We start from the raw sequence: 17,749 nt of genomic DNA on the forward strand, positions 1-17,749 counted from the left end.
TCATTAGTGTTGCTATTACTAAAAGTGCTAGGCCGGTTCCCAATTTGTGTATGTTTTAGCAACCACTTTATAGTATTTCTCCTGAGAAAAAAACAGAAAACAAGAGTAAAATTGGGGAAGTGGGGATATGATAATTACTTGTTGTTGCATACTTTTCTTACCGGTCAGCATTTTGTATTTAATATTGGTTAAAAGCCAAAGTTTGTTATCTTAAAGTTGCTCAATAGTCCATACAGGTGGGTGTGCTTTCTTACAGTCTCAAATAAGAAAACAGCTCGATCAAGGGGATGGCACAGTCCGATCTCGGTCGTTCATCTTTCAGTAGACAGATCCCCCTCGGTGAGGGAGACCCTGACGCAGGAGCAGGGTGGAATGCTCCCAATGCTGGGGTCCTCGGCACATTTCACATGAGAACTGACTGAGGGCTTTTCTGTAGAAACAAATCAAAAGCAGAGGCAGATTTGGACCGTCCAGAAGACACCATATTTGCTGACTCAGGGAAAACTGCTGCCCTTCAGGATCCTGCCATCTCCCTGAGACTACCGAAGCGTCCTCGTTCTGACAGGAATGGACAGACCACTGCAACCAGGCATGCTGGCTCTTAGAACATGCAGTAGGAGATGGTTCTGTATTCCCTCATTGTTGTCCCCAAGCTGGTTGACTGGTTACCCGGAGTCCCACCCTGCATCATAGTCAGCTCATCTGAGTCCCAGACTGTGTGTTTAACCAGGAAGGAAATGGCTATTTATGTAGCCTGAAGCGTAAGACTGCTTCTTCAGAAAGTATATTGGGATAGAAAACGTCCAAGATTGGTGGGAGGGCAGTATTTTTGTTTTTAATTTTTTCCCTCATTTATACAAAAAACAAAGCTATTTCCAAAACAAAAATGGAAAATATTTTTAATATTTATTTTCTCTTTGTAAACAGCTCAGATATCTAATGGGTCCTGTTTTCCTTCTAATGAGAAACCCGTGAGAACTAAATCTCCTATGGGCTATGAGGCAGAATGATAAAGATAACAGGAGGTACAATATTAAAAAATCATCTCTTTTAGTCATTTTGGGGGAAATATAGAATTCTTATATTATTAATATTCTTATATTATTCTCATTCTTATAAAGAATGAGAAAACAAATAGAGGAAGAGTGAGAAAGTATAGGTAATTTCTAGTTTAAATATAATAATCATGACAATTATTACTGTAACAGTAAGAGAGGACTTGTAAGCACTAAGTTCTTCATCCCACACTTCTCAAACAGCCTTTCTCAAGGAGAGTGTGTTTTAACAGTGCCTTCCAAAAAGTGAGCAGTAGGTACTGGCCCAAGAGAAGTAAGATGTATCCCGCACTGCCAGGAGCATCCTACACCTTATTCAAGAGCAACTTCTTTTGCCTACTGAGGGAGCAACACTAACCCACATGCGGAGTGTAATGATGTGTTACACAGCATTTTCAAGCCAGAATAAGGGGGTTGAAATTGGGAGATAAGATACCATCATCCAGAGCTCCTAAGTAGATTCTAACTCCTTCTAGAATCTTTATTAATAATGCTTTAATAGGCTGAAGTTTGAAGGGCGATTAAAGTGTAGGAAGAAACCAAATAAAGATGTTGTAGGGCAAAGCTATGACACTGCTCTTACAGTCCAAAGGGCAACTTTGTTATTGAATACATTTCTTCTGTTATTTGAACATCTCTCAAAAATTACATTTCAACAAGGTTTTTAATGTATTTTGTAATGTTTGTATCATATGAGATAAAGCAAATGTCAAGTTAAAATGTATTGTGTCAAGTTTGCAAAGTAAGAAGTTAGACATAAATGTTCACTGAGATGTAGTTTCATGTTTTGTTTTAGATCCAGAAGTGTTTGTGTAGGTAGCATTGTTTCTATTTTTTGTAAAATATGTTATTTATATCCTTTGGTTGTATCAAAAAGAGCATGATTTTGCTGTCTGTAATATTTTGCTATTAAAGTGTTTTTAGTATCTAATTAAAAAAATACAATTTATTAATACCATAAATAGCAATGAAGAATCCACTTTGGTTAGACTACAAGTTACTAAGGATTGAAGGATTCAGAGTTGAATAGTCCCCGTCCTCAAGGAGTTTTTAGTTGAATATAGGCAAGATAAGAAATACATGCATAATAACGCATAAAAGTAAACACAATAAATGCTGAAAGTGAGGCAGCGCTAGATGATGGGGTGTGCTTTAGCAGGACTGTTGTTCAGTCACTAAGTCATGTCTGACTCTTTGTGACCCCATGGACTGCAGCACGCCAGGCTTCCTTGTCCTTCAGGAGCTTGCTCAAACTCCTGTCCATTGAGCTGGTGATGCCATCCAACCATCTCATCCTCTGTCATCCCCTTCTCCTCCTGCCCTCTATCTTTCCCAGCATCAGGGTCTTTTCCAGTGAGTCAGCTCTTTGTATCAGGTGTTCAAAGTATTAGAGCTTTAGCTTTAGCATCAGTCCTTCCAATGAAAATTCAGGATTGATTTCCTTTAGGATTCAGCATGGAGGAAATCATTCTTTGGGAGGCTTTTGACATGAAAAGGGCAGTCTAACACATACTATGTAATTAGTAATAACCCAGATGTTTACCTGCTCTCAACAGCCCTGGAAAGTGGTCGTGATTTCGCCTCCTGAGGGAGATCAGGAAAAGGGCCTCGAACAAAGGATATTTCGTGCCAATGGCAGGCAAGTGGGGTTGTTTGAGATAATAGCGGTCCGTGTCAAGCTGTCACTAACAGTACGTGCTCATTGTAAAGGAAGTACCTCAAGACCCTGCCGAAGTATCAGCAGTTGTTCTCAAAATTCCTCCAGGGAAAATCTTGCCCCACAGAAGCACTGTTGCCTCTGGATGAGGGGAGCCCCACTCAACAATGGGAATGGCTGTAACTGCCTCCAGAGAAACCTGCCCTTATTCCAGGGCCGCTGGGCAGAATGCTCAGTGCTCAGAGCCCTCTCATCCAGCCAGGCGGCACCCACAAGTGGGCTCTTTGATCCTCTCCTCTCTCTCACGCTGGGAGTGCAGCTTAGGGAGTCACACTGTCGGTTTCAGGAAAGAGCAAGAGAATTACTACAGGGTGAATGTAAATTCTGCTCCCCTCCTCTACTGCTACTTCAGGTCAACTGCAGCAAACCTGAATTTCTGCCCATCTTTCCAGCCACATGCAGCCTTACACACTGCTTACCATGGATTCAGGAGTTTCTTAAATTATCTGTGGAAAAGGGCAGATTTTTTTTTCTTTTTTGATATTTATGATCACTGGGATTTTGTAAAATCTAGTTACTAGAAAACTGAAGAAACAAATACAACTATCACAATCCATTTTTTAAAATTCAATAGACTTGGGACGTCCCTGATGGTCCGGTGGCTAAGACCCTGAGCTCCCAATGCAGGCGGCCCAAGTTTAATCCTTGATCAGGCAACTACATCCTACATGCTGCAACTAAGATGGAAGATTCTGTGGGCCACACCTAAGACCCAGTGCAGCCAAATAAATAGATAAAATATTTTTTAAAATTCAATAGATGTAGTATACCTGCTGTTCTTTTATACCCTGAACTCTCAACTTCTGTAATTTGTCATGTACTAAGAGAATAGCCCAGTCTGTGGACTACATCTCAAGTAGCTCTGGCTAGTGGACTGCCAAGTAAAACATACCAGAGCCTTCTTGAGGAAGAATTCATCTTGATGTTGCTATAATGTGCTTAATAACATCTACAGCCCCTTGAATTTATATAAAAGAGGTTATCCTCCGTAACACGTGTGGGCCTCATTCAAGCCCTTGAAAGACCTGAAGAGCAAACCTGGGGTTTCCACAGAGAAGAAACAGATGGCGGGCTCAGCTCCTGCCTGAGATTTTCCAGCTTTCTTGCCTGCCCTACAGATTTGAGGTTTGCCAATTTCCAAAATCAGGTAACCAGTTCCTTGAATTTAATCTAGTTCATATATATCCGACTGGTTGTTTCTTCGGTGAACCCTGAGTGATACAACTTCTTTTCCCAAATACCTCATCATTTTATATTTTATTGTTTGCTAAAATATTTTATTATTTTTGAATAGTTAAAAATTTAAGAAGTGCAATAAAGTTTACAGTGAAAAGGGTCATTCCTAGGATCTCTGTTCCCCAAGTATCCAGTTCCACTTCATGGAGGTTATCAATGACACCCCATTCTGTGTATCTCCACGGACACCATCATATCAATACAAGCAAGTATCAACATGCACACGTATTTTTTCTTCCTATACATAAATTGCAGCATTGCAGTTTCACCGAACACTATTTTTCATTGAACATTATGTTTTGGAGATCATTCCACCTCAGTACCTAATGTCTTCTTTTTTTTCCATTGAGCCAATGTAGAAATTTCTCTAACCAATCCTCTATATTAGAGTGAACATATAATTTATCTAAAGTGGGACACTTGAAAGGAGCACTAACGATTACACCAAGAACAGCAGGTATAAACTGACGTTTAAAAAAGTCACCTTATCTGATAGATACTTCAGCTGTTTCTAATCCTTTAATGTTACTAAACTGCAATGAATACACTTGTACTATACACTTTTCACACGTCCCTATGGACTGGCAACATAAATATCTAGAAGTGGAATTGGGGGCTTTTGTGTCAACTTCACCAGTCATTGGGTGCCCAAATTAAACATTTGTGCCTGATACTTCAGCTGTTTCTAATCCTTTAATGTTACTAAATTGCAGTGAATACACTTGTACTATACACTTTTCACACGTCCCTATGGACTGGCAACATAAATATCTAGAAGTGGAATTGGGGGCTTTTGTGTCAACTTCACCAGTCATTGGGTGCCCAAATTACACATTTGTGCCTGTGGGTTCTGTTTCTTTGGAGAATCTTAATACAATGTGTCAAAGATTATGCACATTTGATCTTGGTATAGATTGCCAAATTGTGCTACTTAAAAGGGTATAACAATTCACATTTCCAACAGTGGGGAATTAAAAAATGTGCTTTTTGAATCTTTCCCCATTGACTTATGATGTCATTGTTACAATTTTTTATGTCTTATATGTGTGTACTAAAGTCTGTTTCTGGGTTATTCTGTTCTACTGATCTGTCTAGTCATACATCTGATGTAGGTTTGTACTATCTTTAAAAATAATCTAGTTCTATATTATCTTTTCAAAAATTCCTTAAGTTTTACCTTTCCAATGAACTATAGAATAATTATAGAATCTATTATACCTCTTAAAATGGAAATTTTAAAAGTAGTACTATTCACTATGCAAAGGTTAGTGAAGTGAAATCGCTCAGTCGTGTCAGACTCTTTTCGACCCCATGGCCTCCTCCCTCCATGGGATTCTCCAGGCAAGAATACTAGAGTGGGTTGCCATTTCCTTCTCCAGGGGATCTTCCCAACCCAGGGATCGAACCCGGGTCTCCCGCATTCCAGGCAGACGCTTTAACCACTGAGCCACCAGGGAAGCCCCTAAGTATCTCCATTTATTAGTTCTCTTTCCTGGGGTGTGTGTATGTATGCACATTGTGTGTATGTGTGTGTGTATAAAATATATAATATATAGAGAAATAAAATCACAATCTTGGTCACCTCATTTATAAAAGACTTTCTTGTTTCATGCATCACTGCACTGGCAAAAACTTCCTGGGCACAATTAAATAAAAATTGGGATAATGGGGATTCTAGATTTTTATCAATGTGTCTAATGCCTCATTAGGTTGTAACAACTAACTATTTATAGCTTGCTGCAGGTGAAACATTTCTCTTGTCCTAATTTCTTTGTAAAGACTATTGTCCTTGCTAAATTTTAATGCCTCATCTTGTGTTTTCTATAGCATCCTGTGCACAGCTTCATCGCAACACTTCCTATGCCTGTTTTGTTTACTGAGCTGTACATTCTTTAACGATAGGTACCACGATTTAGTCTCTTATTTGTAGGGGATGGGAGGAGAGTGGGAGGGAAGAAGGGAAGGAGGGAGGAAGAAGGAAGGAGGCAGGCCCAGTGCCTAGCCAATCTCACCACACAACTTAAGGGACTGCACTCAGTCTTATGGCACATAAAATGCATCCTTGGAGCACAGAAATATGACATACACTTGTGTGCCTTAGAATTCTGCAATGTGGTACTTCTAGTGAACAGCACACATTTGCTACTCAATGCCAGGTACCAGTGATGAACTCTGACTGTCAAAGAACCCAGGAGGAAATTAAAACCTTGAATGATAGACTGCGTTCCTAAACATGAAAAGCCACATGCTAGAACTGTGAGACCAATTACACAGAGATTACATTAGGCTCCTGGATGAGGTTTATTTTCCAACTGACAACTTATTTAAGGTAAAACAGTCTCCAAACTAGACAAGAAACACTTATTTATGTGGTTGCAAGAGTGAATTAAATTACAGAGTTTAAACATTTGAAAACAGTCTGGGGAGGGGGAGGAAAGCTATATAGTGTTCAAACTGTACTTTTAAAAATACTATTTATCCTCATGTATGAAAAAAGGGATATACTACCATGCGTACATACATACCAATACTGGAAACAGAATTCAATAATGAATCACACCTAAATTTTACAAAGAATAAACAAACATTAAAAAAACACTGATTGGTTATAGAAAGCAGAATGGAAGAAAAAACCATTAGCTATCATCTTCATTTCCATCAAAGAGCAGCACCCTCTAAGAAGAAACAAATTCATTAGTAAGACTCACCTACAGTGCACAACAATATATACAAATGAAAGTTAGTGATTGTACTGGTTTCATTCACTTTTCCTAAGCCACTTTTATCTTTCTCACACTCAATGCAAAGAAAATAATATGAAGAAAAATATGTCCTCACTATTCACAATAAAAAGAGTCTGCCCTATTCTGCAGGCCTGGCACATGGTATAAAAGGGAGCACTTCATGGCTCAAGGGGATCAAAGTATCATTTTGATTCTGAGCCACCAAATAGGATCTCACACATATTTGGTTGGACTAACTCCACAGGAGCTGCGATATAGAGTGAACCATTTCTGTGGTATCCCCAGATCTCACTAAATAAGAAACAGCCCTACACAAAAAAAGATAACCATCAACCTGTCCATAAATTCTATCTGTAAGGCTCTTTTTCTAGAGTAAAGTGGAAAAAGGGGGTCCTTGAGTACATGGATACAAGTGTCACTGTGGCCTAAAGATTGCTGGATTGATATTGTGTATGATATGATGAAGAAAACTCCAGATTAGGAAACTTCCACAACTTGTCTCAATTCTTCAAATAATGGAGCAAGTTCCTTTTCCAGGCTGACAATTAGTCCTAAAGCAAAGAGATTAAGAAATTTGAACATTAGAAAAATGCTTATCAAAATTTGTATACTAAAAAGTAAATGAGACATAGTTCATTCTCCATAACTACACTTAAAACAAAATACTGTAATTCTGAACAAAATAATTGAAAACCCACACTTATGAAGTTTACTTTCATCATCTATTATTAATGTAAGTAAATAAAACCATTGATATGCATTAGAAGATGCAAAATAAATTATATATGTGCTATAATTTTGCTGGAGTTTTATGAAAAACTTCAATTCATTTATACCTCATTATTTCAAAATTTGCACCAATTCAGGAATAATACACATGATTTTTACTAAAGGAAAAAAAAAAAAAAAGACTTTTTTCCTGAGCCAATTTTAATGAACTTTATTAAAAGATAGGTAGATAGCAAAGGAAAAATTAGATACTTATTATATAAATTCAGTAAAGCTAAGGCACAAATGCATATTTCAAAGGCAAAAATATTTTAAAGATGCCTCCTCATAGGACTATAAAATACACACCGAAAGCAGCAAGCTAATCTAGAAATCAGCACATCCAGCTTGTTAGTTTCCTAGGGTAGAAGGCTATATAATCTTAAACACTGCTTGTTTTTCGCTCAACTAAAGATCTTCCTGTCTCACACAGCATTCAAAGCACCTGGGATTCATAAGGAAATGTTCTATGTACTAGAATACAATTCTGGAGATTATCATAATTTATAATAACTGATGATTTTATAGTATGATAGTGATTTACCACAACTGAGGTTTAACATATTTAAAATACCGACACCACTACTATCCTATACATTTACAAAGAGTTTTCACACACAGTATTTTACGGCTTGAAAGCATTTAGAAATGAAAGACACCCAACAGTTCATTCAATCTAAACCCCACATTTTAAACATAAGCAATCTAAATACAGGCTTCAGTGACAGCTGGAAACAAAACTGGCTCAAATATCTTGCAAATAAAAAAACAGAAAAGGAAAGTAAAGCAGTTCTAACATTGGTGAAATCTGGAGATAGACCTTTAAAAAATTCCACTTAAACTAAAACAGAGTAAAAAAAAAAAAATTGTAATTCAACTGAATACTGAATACTGTTATGATTTTACACAAAGATAGCCAGTGAAGACCCCTGGATATAATGAGATCTTACAATGCTCTCTAGAAAGTACAGCTTCCAAGTGTTTGTCCTCAAATTCTTCCACTGTGAAAAAGAACTGAGTATATTCATCCTAGTCACACTCTTTAAATTCCCAAACACATTTACCTTGCCCACTATTGTTCAAGATTTTATAGATTGGTCCTGATTCTGTGATCGTTTTTATGTTTTGTTTGGTTATTTTCTCTACTGTTTTTTTTTTTTTTTTGCTTTCTGAAACTGTTGTAATATGAGCAAGATACTGTATTAAAGAGGTGAAAATAACATTTAATTTTCCGTTCTATCTTAAATGATATTTATCTATACGTCATCTCATCTGAACTAAAAAATAATAGCACAAGATCAAGAAAGCAGTTCTTAGCTCCATTATACAGATATACATATATATATATATATATAAACAATTCAGAGAAGTTATATTTCCAGAAAACAAGGAATAGATGGTAGCACTGGGCCATGCATTAAGGTTTTCTTACTCTAAATCTGTGTTATCATATTAGACTATTCAGATCTGGTATTATAAAGATTAAAAGCTGTATTTAAGGTGATTAAAACATACCTGTATTAGCATTGCTGCTGGCTATGAAACTCACTACCAAAGGTAAACGATTGAATTGAACCACCTAAAAAGAGAACAAGATCTAAAGTATACTGTTATGTAGTGAAAAGGCGGTATAATTCAAATCAAGTATCTTAATCTTTCTAAAAACTTTAAATGTGTAAGATACTAGCTTGACATCATGGTATTATGTCATGAAAGGTGAAAGAGTTGAAAATAAGTATTTCCGTAAAACAGACTTACTAATTATTTCTTAGAGACATTAATACCACTTAGTCTGGAAAGTTTCTAAGGTGGGGCTGCATCTTCCTCATCTTTTTTATATTCTAAAGCCCTGCAAAGTGTCAATGACATAGTAGGGGCTCAATAAATATTTGATAATTAAGGAGCTAAAGGCATTTTTTCTCAGTCATTCAAGTGGTTATAAAGTCTCAATCTTTTGCCTCCTCTGTACCACTATAATTTAAATTAACTTACATTTAAGTTAACTTTAAATCAGCCATCTTTTTAAAAAGTTTAGTTTCAACCTAACCTTTACTGACTAAATTAAAGGTCAGATGAGCTGGTTATCTTCTGCCTAATAGACACTAAAATATACAACTTTTAAAATAAAAAATACCATACATGTATCATTGGTAGTGCATGACTTATACCCTGGGAAACACTGCTCTGTAGAAAGCAGCGTGTGTGCTCAGTTGCTCAATACTGGAGTAAGCTGCCACGTCCTACTCCAGGGGATCTTCCCGACCCAGGAACTGAAACAGTGTCTTGTGTCTCCTGCATTGGCAGGCAGATTCTTTACTACTGTGAAGAAGTTACTGATTTATTCTAAAGAAAATGCAGCTGGAGATCAAGAGATCTGTAGCAACTAATTTCTCTCCCACAAATAATAACCTCATTTATTTTATATATTTATATATTTCAAGCCAAAAGATGGGATTAGTAGCAATAACAAATGTAAATAACTATCATTTGACTTTCAAGGAAAATCCTGTATCTGTCACAACAACAACAACGACGACGACAAGTGTGTCATTTGAGAAATCAGTTGTTAAATAAGCTCAGGGCACCATCTACTGGAGGTATTAGTAACAGTGACCTGACTTACCCATTTCAGGATGACATATATTTTACTATTTAATTTTTAATCTAATTGTTCATATTAATTAATTCCTGAAATAAAATGTGAAAAAAAATCTCTACAGTTTAACATAACCAATTTGAAGGTTAAGATGTTAAAATTCCATCACTTTGGAAACCAAAATTTAGAATTATATAAACAAACTATTCTACAAAGAAGAGATAATAATAGTTGAAATCATCAGCAAACCATTTGATAATTATGAACTTACCTGGTAGGTATTATAGTAACAGATGATACTTTTATTTTTTGAAAGTCCGAGTTTGCTTCCTTGGTCTGTTGCAAGGGCAAAAGTTGATAAGAAACCAGGTCTCAAAGCATGCTCTGGAGCATTATCATTGGCCACTGGAAATACAAGTGATTTAAGTAAAAATTATGCAGGATATACAGTGGGAAGAGATTTACAGTAGTTATTTGCTTTTTTGGACAAAAACATAAACTTACAGAAAAAAAGAAGCACAAGAGTTAGGCTTCACAACACTGAACTTCATAATACTAATTGGGTCTCATCAGTTTAGGTGAGAAAAACCATTCAATCAGAAGTTGAGGGATCACAACTAAGGGAATAAATGCTGGTTCTCACAATTTTTCAAAAAATTTCAAATGAATACTAAATATCTCTATTTTCTTAATATCTAACTTAAAACAGGTTAGGATTATCAGTACAATTAATAAATTGAACATTCTGGTTAACTACGAACAAAGTGAGAATACTGAAAAAAAGTTTCATAAACCTTTGCTCTTACAAAACCCACAGAAACATCATTTGTAGACGATGATATTTCTACACCTGGCCACTGATTTAAGTTTTTTTACACTCACTGAAAGGTCTAGATGGAGTTGGTTGTACCGTAAGTGCTGAGCTTAAGGTTTTAACACAGAGATCCTCAAAAAGAACACTGGAACTGAAAATCTGAGATTACTTTGTTCAAAGTCCTCATTATAGAATTGAGAAAAGGAAGTGATTTGCCCATGGCTACCTATGTTCTGTGCTGGGTTAGGAAGCACACTGGATCACGTATCAGAAGATGATGGGTTCTATGACTATCTCGTCACTGACTCATGAGCAACTTGCAGCTGACAATGTACTCTTTGCACCTGACCACTTTCATTAATAAAATGAAAGAACTACATTAGCTAAATTCTAAACTTTGATTGAATTCTAAACTCTGAAATTATCTGACATATATGATAACTCCAGGTGGAGAATGTATTATAAACAAAATATGCAGGACATTATTTAACCTTTCTGTCATATCACATATACTTAAAAAAAAAAGCTAAACCTTAGGCAAAAAGAAACCTTTTCTTTCCTTTTTTTTTTTTAGGTTAACCAACTTTTCTTTAGGCAAAAATTCTTGCTAGATTCTGGTTAACTAAAGTAACTGTGAAGTTAAAAGTTTTTCAAAATCTTATTTCCAATAAGGAAGAACAAGAAAGAGTAAACAAAACAATAAATTTATGTTAATTCAAATGTATGGCTGTTTATCCTAAAACCACCAGCAATATTGATGAAAAATATATGCTGGGGGAGTCCATGGGTGTAGTATGTCTAGCTGTATATGTGCTCATTCTCATCATTCAGATTTACTAATCGTTTACGTTATACATAAAATGTCTTTAATGGGAAACTGGGCCTTCAATAAATCCTTACTTAAACTCATGCTATCATGAAATCGTTGATATATAATAAGATTCCAACCTATCCTTCAACACACAAAATCAAACATTTTCTTCCAAACTAAGACTATGTCCTGAATGTATTGAATGGGTTATTTTTTGCTTGCTTTCTGTATTACTCAGATAGAAATACATTTTTATTCGAAGTCGAACATGGCACTGACATGTAATTGCGGCATTTTACCTTTGATGACAGGCACTCCATCTCTATCTGACACAACAATAGCATGGAGCCCCTCAACACTAGAAAGGAAAAGTTAATATACGATAAAACATTGTCTCAAAATATGTACCTTCAAAATCACAATGATAATTCTCATGTATATTTCTGAAAAACCATGAGGACTCAATCACTGATATAAGCTCCTGTAACGTTTGCAAAACTCTTCCACCATAAGAAGCAAAAACAGATCCAGTTGCTGCCTTCACACAACTTACAATCTAAAAGGAAGAGTGGCTATCATTCAGATCACCTCACACAAATGTAAAACTACAACTGTGAGAACTGCCATTAAGAGATGTGTGGGGCCACGAGAGCGCTTACAAAAGGAGGGGTAGATTCAGATAGGTGGGTCAGGGAAGGCTTCCCGGAGGAAGTGGTTCCTCAGCTGAGACATTATGGTAATAAGAAAAGTGGAGTGGGGAGATCATTGTAAGCCAAGAGAAGAGGACAGAAAGAAGGGAGGTCACAGGGCAATCCCCTCAACACGTCTACACAAGAAGTAAACAGAATGGTCAAGACCACAGCTCTGAAGTAAGAAAGACCTGAGCTCCTGTTCAGGCTCTGGTGTTTACTGTTTATGCTACCTGGCATCAGTTACAAAACCTCGCTAAGCCTCAGTTAATATGAAAACGGGGATACTTGTACTCATCTGTGTGTGTAAGTCGTTTCAGTCCTGTTCAACTCTCTGTGATCCCATGGATTGTAGCCCGCCAGGCTCCTCTGTCCATGGGATTCTCCAGGCAGGAATACTGGAGTGGGTTGCCATGTCCTCCTCCAGGGGATCTTCCTGATCCAGGGTCTCCTGCATTGCAGGCGGATTCTTTACTGCTGAACCTTTGGCTACCATGAAGTTTAATACAATGATGCATGCAAAGTGGAGGGTGGCTGGTACATGATTAATATTCAAAAATATGAATTAATATCAATGTTGTCATCTGTACACCCTGAGAATAACATAATTTGTCCCTGCAATTTAAACATGAAATTATTAGTGAGAATTCCTAGAGCCCCAAAATGTTAAAAATTATAATGGGGAAACATTCAAATCATCATCATTTATACTGGGCTTCCACATGGTACAGTGGTAAAGAAACCGCCTGCTAATGCAGGAGACATTGCCACAGTCACCCAATCTTTAGCAACCACTTGCCAGACTGGTCAGCAGCCATCAATACTGAGGCAAGATCCTCCACCAGCAAAACATTAAGACTCATTAAAGGCTCAGATGATGGTTAGCACTTTTTTAGCAATAAGGTATTTTTTACCTAACAATGTACATTGTTTTTTTTAGACATCATGTTGTTACACACTTAACAAACTACAGTGGAGTGTAAACGTAACTTTTGTATGCAACAGGAAACAGAAAAAATTGTGACTTGCTTTATCTCAATATTCACTTTATTGCAGTGGTCTGGAACCAAACCCACAACCTCTCTGAGGCATGCCTGTATCTTAAAATATCTACAAGCTGCAACGCTTGCTGTTCCTACTACATCTCCAAATAAAGGGATGATTGTTATTAGCTTAGGAAAGAGAAGTATTAGCTTAATATTTTAGCTTAGGAATGAGGAGTATTACTATTAACTTAATCTGCAGGTGCATAGCGTATCTCTGACGGTAACAATGGGTGTCTCTGAGACGGGAATCGTGTGGCTGGAGGACAAGGATAAGAAGCTCCTCACTCTGTGTCCTTCAATTAACTTTTGCATCTTGAACTTTATAAATATATTGCCTACTCAAAACGTGGCAGTGTTAGTCACAAAGTTGTATCCAACTTTCTGTGACTCCATGGGCTATAGCCATGGAGCGGGTAGGCGTTTCCTTCTCCAAAGGATCTTTCTGACCCAGGGATTGAAGCTGAGTCTCCTGCATTACAAAAAATTGTGAATCACTATACTGTATACCCCCACGTAGATGCAGCAATTAGGTCTTAAAGGCAGTATTAAAAATAAAGGCAAGTTCCTAGGTTTTTTAATCCAGTAAACTGCTATGAAAGAACTCTAAAGTGGCAAAAACTGGGTTCTAGCCCTTCACCATTCACCAGCTGTTTAATTTGAGACAAGGCATGTAACTTCCCTGGGGGATCATGTTGTTTATCTGCAAACTCAAACCGTATCACTTGTGCTACCTACGATTATGTTAGCTATTTGAAAGTGCTAAATAACAGCAGAACACAGGATTAGTCTAAGATAAACAGAAATGAAATACTAAACAAAACACGTTAAGCAGAATTCATTTAGTAACAAAGTAGTAATTTTTTACCTCGGTAATTTTTTATACAGGAATCGTTTTAGATCCTGAAAGAGAGTATAAAAATTATATTATAATAATATGCCCAGTACTGGTTCTCTAGATACTGTCCTAGCCACATCTCAGGTACCTTAAGTATTCATTCACAACCATTCTTGCTTGTGCTTTGTCTTTCTCGTTTTGCTTTTGATGTTTTAAGGAGTGGTGTAACTTGCAACAACTAATCTTTTTCTCTAAGCCTCAGTTTCATTATTTGCTGAGTAAGCATAATTAAAGAACCTACATTATAAGACTGTTACTAAAGTTTATTGAAAACACTCATGTCAAGTGGTTAGCATATCCATCAGTGGAAACACAAATACATATTAGCTATAATATTAGATCACACTTCTCATACTACTGTACATCTTGTTGCTAACTTTGAGTTCACTTGAGAATATATTATGAATACTTATCCACGTCCACAGACTTTTTTAACATCACTTTAAGATCCAAGGTAAGTTAACTAACTTCATGAAACTCAGTTTTCTTACATGACCAAAGACAAATGACAATGTGTGTCAAGCATTCAGCATGGAACATAATTATGACTTTAAAAAAATTAGAAGACTACTTGGTCTCATTACACTCTCATTTGGGGAATTTCACTGACAATCCAGGTAGCAATCATGAGTTCTACATAGGTAAATCAGATATATCTTGTTTTGACCCTCTAATTCCTACTACTCTCCAAACCTGAATGTTGATTTTATTCCATGCTATCACCACCAGCTTACTTTTGCTCTCATCTTAAAACACAAAATCACAAAACTCATCATTTTCCAGCCAAAATCTGGATTTCCCCAATCTCTCCCTCTGTCCACTAATGGCATTACTGTTCCCTGTTACTTAGCTTTGAAACTTAAGGTAATATAATCACCCTAAACTCATGTGTCACTTTAAAAACCACTTGTGAAGTCAAGTATTTTTAAACTGATGTTCTCCTCTCCTTTTCGGATGACATTACAATTTAGGTTCATTTTAATATTTATGACTTACACCAGCCTCCCAATTGGTATGATGGCCTACCACTTCTATCGCACACATTTCTACACAAAGCCAATAATCATATAATTCTCCTTCTCTAAATGGACAATTGCAGTGACTCTCAACCCTGGCTACGGACAACACTTGCAGAGTATAAAAAGAACTCTGATGCCTGTATTGAAAATGCTCCCCAGAGGATTTTTCATGCAGCCAAGATCATGAACCAATGTTTGAATGGCTCTCCACTGTTTACCGAATTATGTACAAATCCTGTAGATATTTGAGGCTCTCTACAATATGGATGGGCTACAACACATTTTATAGTCCTGCTTCCTACCACTCCCTCATACATTTCCTCAGCCCCAGATGAAATGGGCTATTCACAGCTCTGCAACACACATCTTTCTGTTTCCTATCTTTAATTTTCCTCATGCTTACATTCTAACTATTAATATTAATACCCTCTGGATCTTAAAAAAAAATGCTACTCATCAATTAGAGCTAATCTCAACCACCAAATACTCCAAACAGGCTTCCCTGATAAAGACAAACTGAGGTAATCCCTCTCTTCTCTGAATTTTCACACAATAATGTATGCATATCTATGATCACTTGCCTACTGTACTTTTTTTTTAACCTTTAAAAATCCTTAAGGAGAGAAATTATACCTTAGTTATCTTTATTTCTCCCACAGCCCTTAAAGAACAATCTTTTCAAGGGAGATGCTCAAAAGAATTCAGCGATTTGATTATGCCTAGAGAATGAGGCCTCAAAAATATACTGGAAGACCCCCAAAAATGGAGTGATAAAGACATAAAAAGTTGCTAAATGTTGAAACACATAATCCTGCAACCTAAAAGAAAAATCAGATTCATATTGTTGAATAATCATTTAGTGTAGTTAAAAGCATGGATTCTGGAGTCTGCCTGGGTTGGTATCCTGACTCAGCAACAAACTAGCTGTGTAATCTGAGGAAGTTACTGGATCTTTCTGTGACTTAGCATCTTCATCTATAAACACAGTGATAATAATAACAGTGCATATCTCATGAAAGTTATTGTAATAATTAAATGAGTATCTGTTCAACGTTCCAAAGAATATTTAGCATGTATATAAGCAAAATGTGTGTGTGTTAGTTGCTTAGTCGTGTCCAACTCTTTGCAACCCCATAGACTGCAGCCCACCAGGTCCCTCTGTCCATGGGATTCTCCAGGCAAGAACACTGGAGTGGCTTTCCATTTCTTTCTCCAAAAGGAATTACAGAAAGAAAGTGAAGTCGCTCAGTCATGTCCGACTCTTTGTGATCCCATGGACTGTAGCCTACCAGGTTCCCCCATCCATGCAATTTTCCAGGCAAGAGTACTGGAGCGGGTTGCCATTTCCTTCTCCAATATAAGCAAAATAACAGTATGTAAAATATAAACAAATATAAACATTAATAATATTAATTCCCTGTTGTTTCCAGAAACTAGTACAATAAAGTTTCCTAAATTTAGAATTTTAATTATATTGCTGTGTTAAGGCAATGGTTATAAATCATCTGAAATTGCTACAGTGAACCTAAAGAGACATAACTGGAAAAAGATTCAGAGCAGCAAACCACCATTTACAAACTGAATGGGTAAATATGAAGAACCTGTCTTATGCCCGCAGAACTGGGGTGTGGGAAAAATAAAATTGTCTCAACCTCAGGCACCTTTAGTGTCTTCTACCCCCATTCCAGGCAGAAACTCAGGGCCCCGAAAATTACTCCTATTAGTCTCTGACTTTAGATCCTAGACAAAGCAATTGGAGGGAAGCGGTAAAACGAAACAAATTTGTATTTGGGAAGCGCTCTCTCTCCCCACCCAGCAGTCTCAACCTACTCTCCACTCTCTCCTTCCTCTTATGTGGGGGTGTTAACTCACATCCGCCATGATGAACCCTTTCCTCCCGCAGGATCAGTCTCCACGCCTGAAAGAGAAACTCCGGGTGACTCTCCCCTCAAGACTTCCTCTCCCTCCCACCCCCAACCTAATAAGCAGTGTCAGTTCTCCGCTGGGTCAGGCAAGGATCCACGGTTCCAGGGCTCCAGCCAAGGAGGCTGATTAGCGTCGGAGTTCCCAAATACTCAGGCGGGTAACCGAGATGCCTGACAGCTCACTAACCCCCAAGATCCAAGCCCAACCGGGAGGCGAAAGCGGCGTCTTCTCTTCCGTCTCACCGCCCGGGCCACTTGCGGCCTAAGCCACCGGGCAAAGTGGCTGCAGTTACCTGGCTTTCTGGGTTGCCTGGTTCTCTGAACTGCCACTTCAGGGACAACTTCTCGGACAGGTTCCTCTAAAAGCCGCAGTCACATGATTTGTGACCGCTTCTGTGCTCCCGGAAGCACTTCCCAAGACTCCGACGCTGGGT

The 17,749-nt window shown here is 37.5% G+C and overlaps 2 protein-coding genes and 1 non-coding gene across 7 annotated transcripts in view; 1 reads left to right on the forward strand and 2 right to left on the reverse strand.

Moving 5' to 3' along the window:
* The window catches only part of DAPP1 (dual adaptor of phosphotyrosine and 3-phosphoinositides 1), a 55,357-nt gene extending 54,745 nt beyond the window's left edge, over positions 1–612 (forward strand). For 2 of the 4 annotated variants that reach the window (XR_015165712.1, XM_086406740.1), the window contains one exon: positions 257–612. Coding sequence is in view for 2 of the 4 variants with exons in the window: in XM_086406740.1 (XP_086262866.1) it covers positions 257–325 (69 nt within the window). In the remaining 2 variants the exon portion in view is untranslated. The remainder of the gene's footprint in view (positions 1–256) is intronic. The other 2 variants (XR_015165713.1, XM_086406741.1) reach the window with 1 other exon arrangement.
* Positions 613–5,393: 4,781 nt separating this feature from the next.
* TRNAS-GGA (transfer RNA serine (anticodon GGA)) lies at positions 5,394–5,465 on the reverse strand. Its single transcript has one exon. It is a non-coding gene; the product is annotated as a tRNA-Ser (tRNA).
* An 825-nt stretch (positions 5,466–6,290) lies between these two features.
* Positions 6,291–17,683, reverse strand: LAMTOR3 (late endosomal/lysosomal adaptor, MAPK and MTOR activator 3). Of its 2 annotated transcripts, XM_086406745.1 has the most exons (7): positions 17,609–17,683; positions 17,263–17,308; positions 14,342–14,376; positions 12,041–12,099; positions 10,388–10,521; positions 9,036–9,099; positions 6,291–7,303 (listed from the first exon to the last, which is right to left on the reverse strand). In XM_086406745.1, the coding sequence occupies exons 2-7, from the start codon at positions 17,269–17,271 to the stop codon at positions 7,230–7,232; spliced, it is 375 nt and encodes a 124-aa protein (XP_086262871.1). In that variant the 5' UTR covers positions 17,272–17,308; positions 17,609–17,683; the 3' UTR covers positions 6,291–7,229. The 2 variants fall into 2 exon arrangements, with proteins under 2 accessions (XP_086262871.1, XP_086262872.1); XM_086406746.1 differs by lacking the exon at positions 9,036–9,099.
* Positions 17,684–17,749: the final 66 nt, after the last annotated feature.

This window comes from Bos grunniens, chromosome 6 (assembly GCF_055505025.1).
Source record: "Bos grunniens cultivar Pamir isolate PY7600 chromosome 6, Bosgru_T2T1.0, whole genome shotgun sequence".
NCBI lineage: Eukaryota > Metazoa > Chordata > Mammalia > Artiodactyla > Bovidae > Bos > Bos grunniens.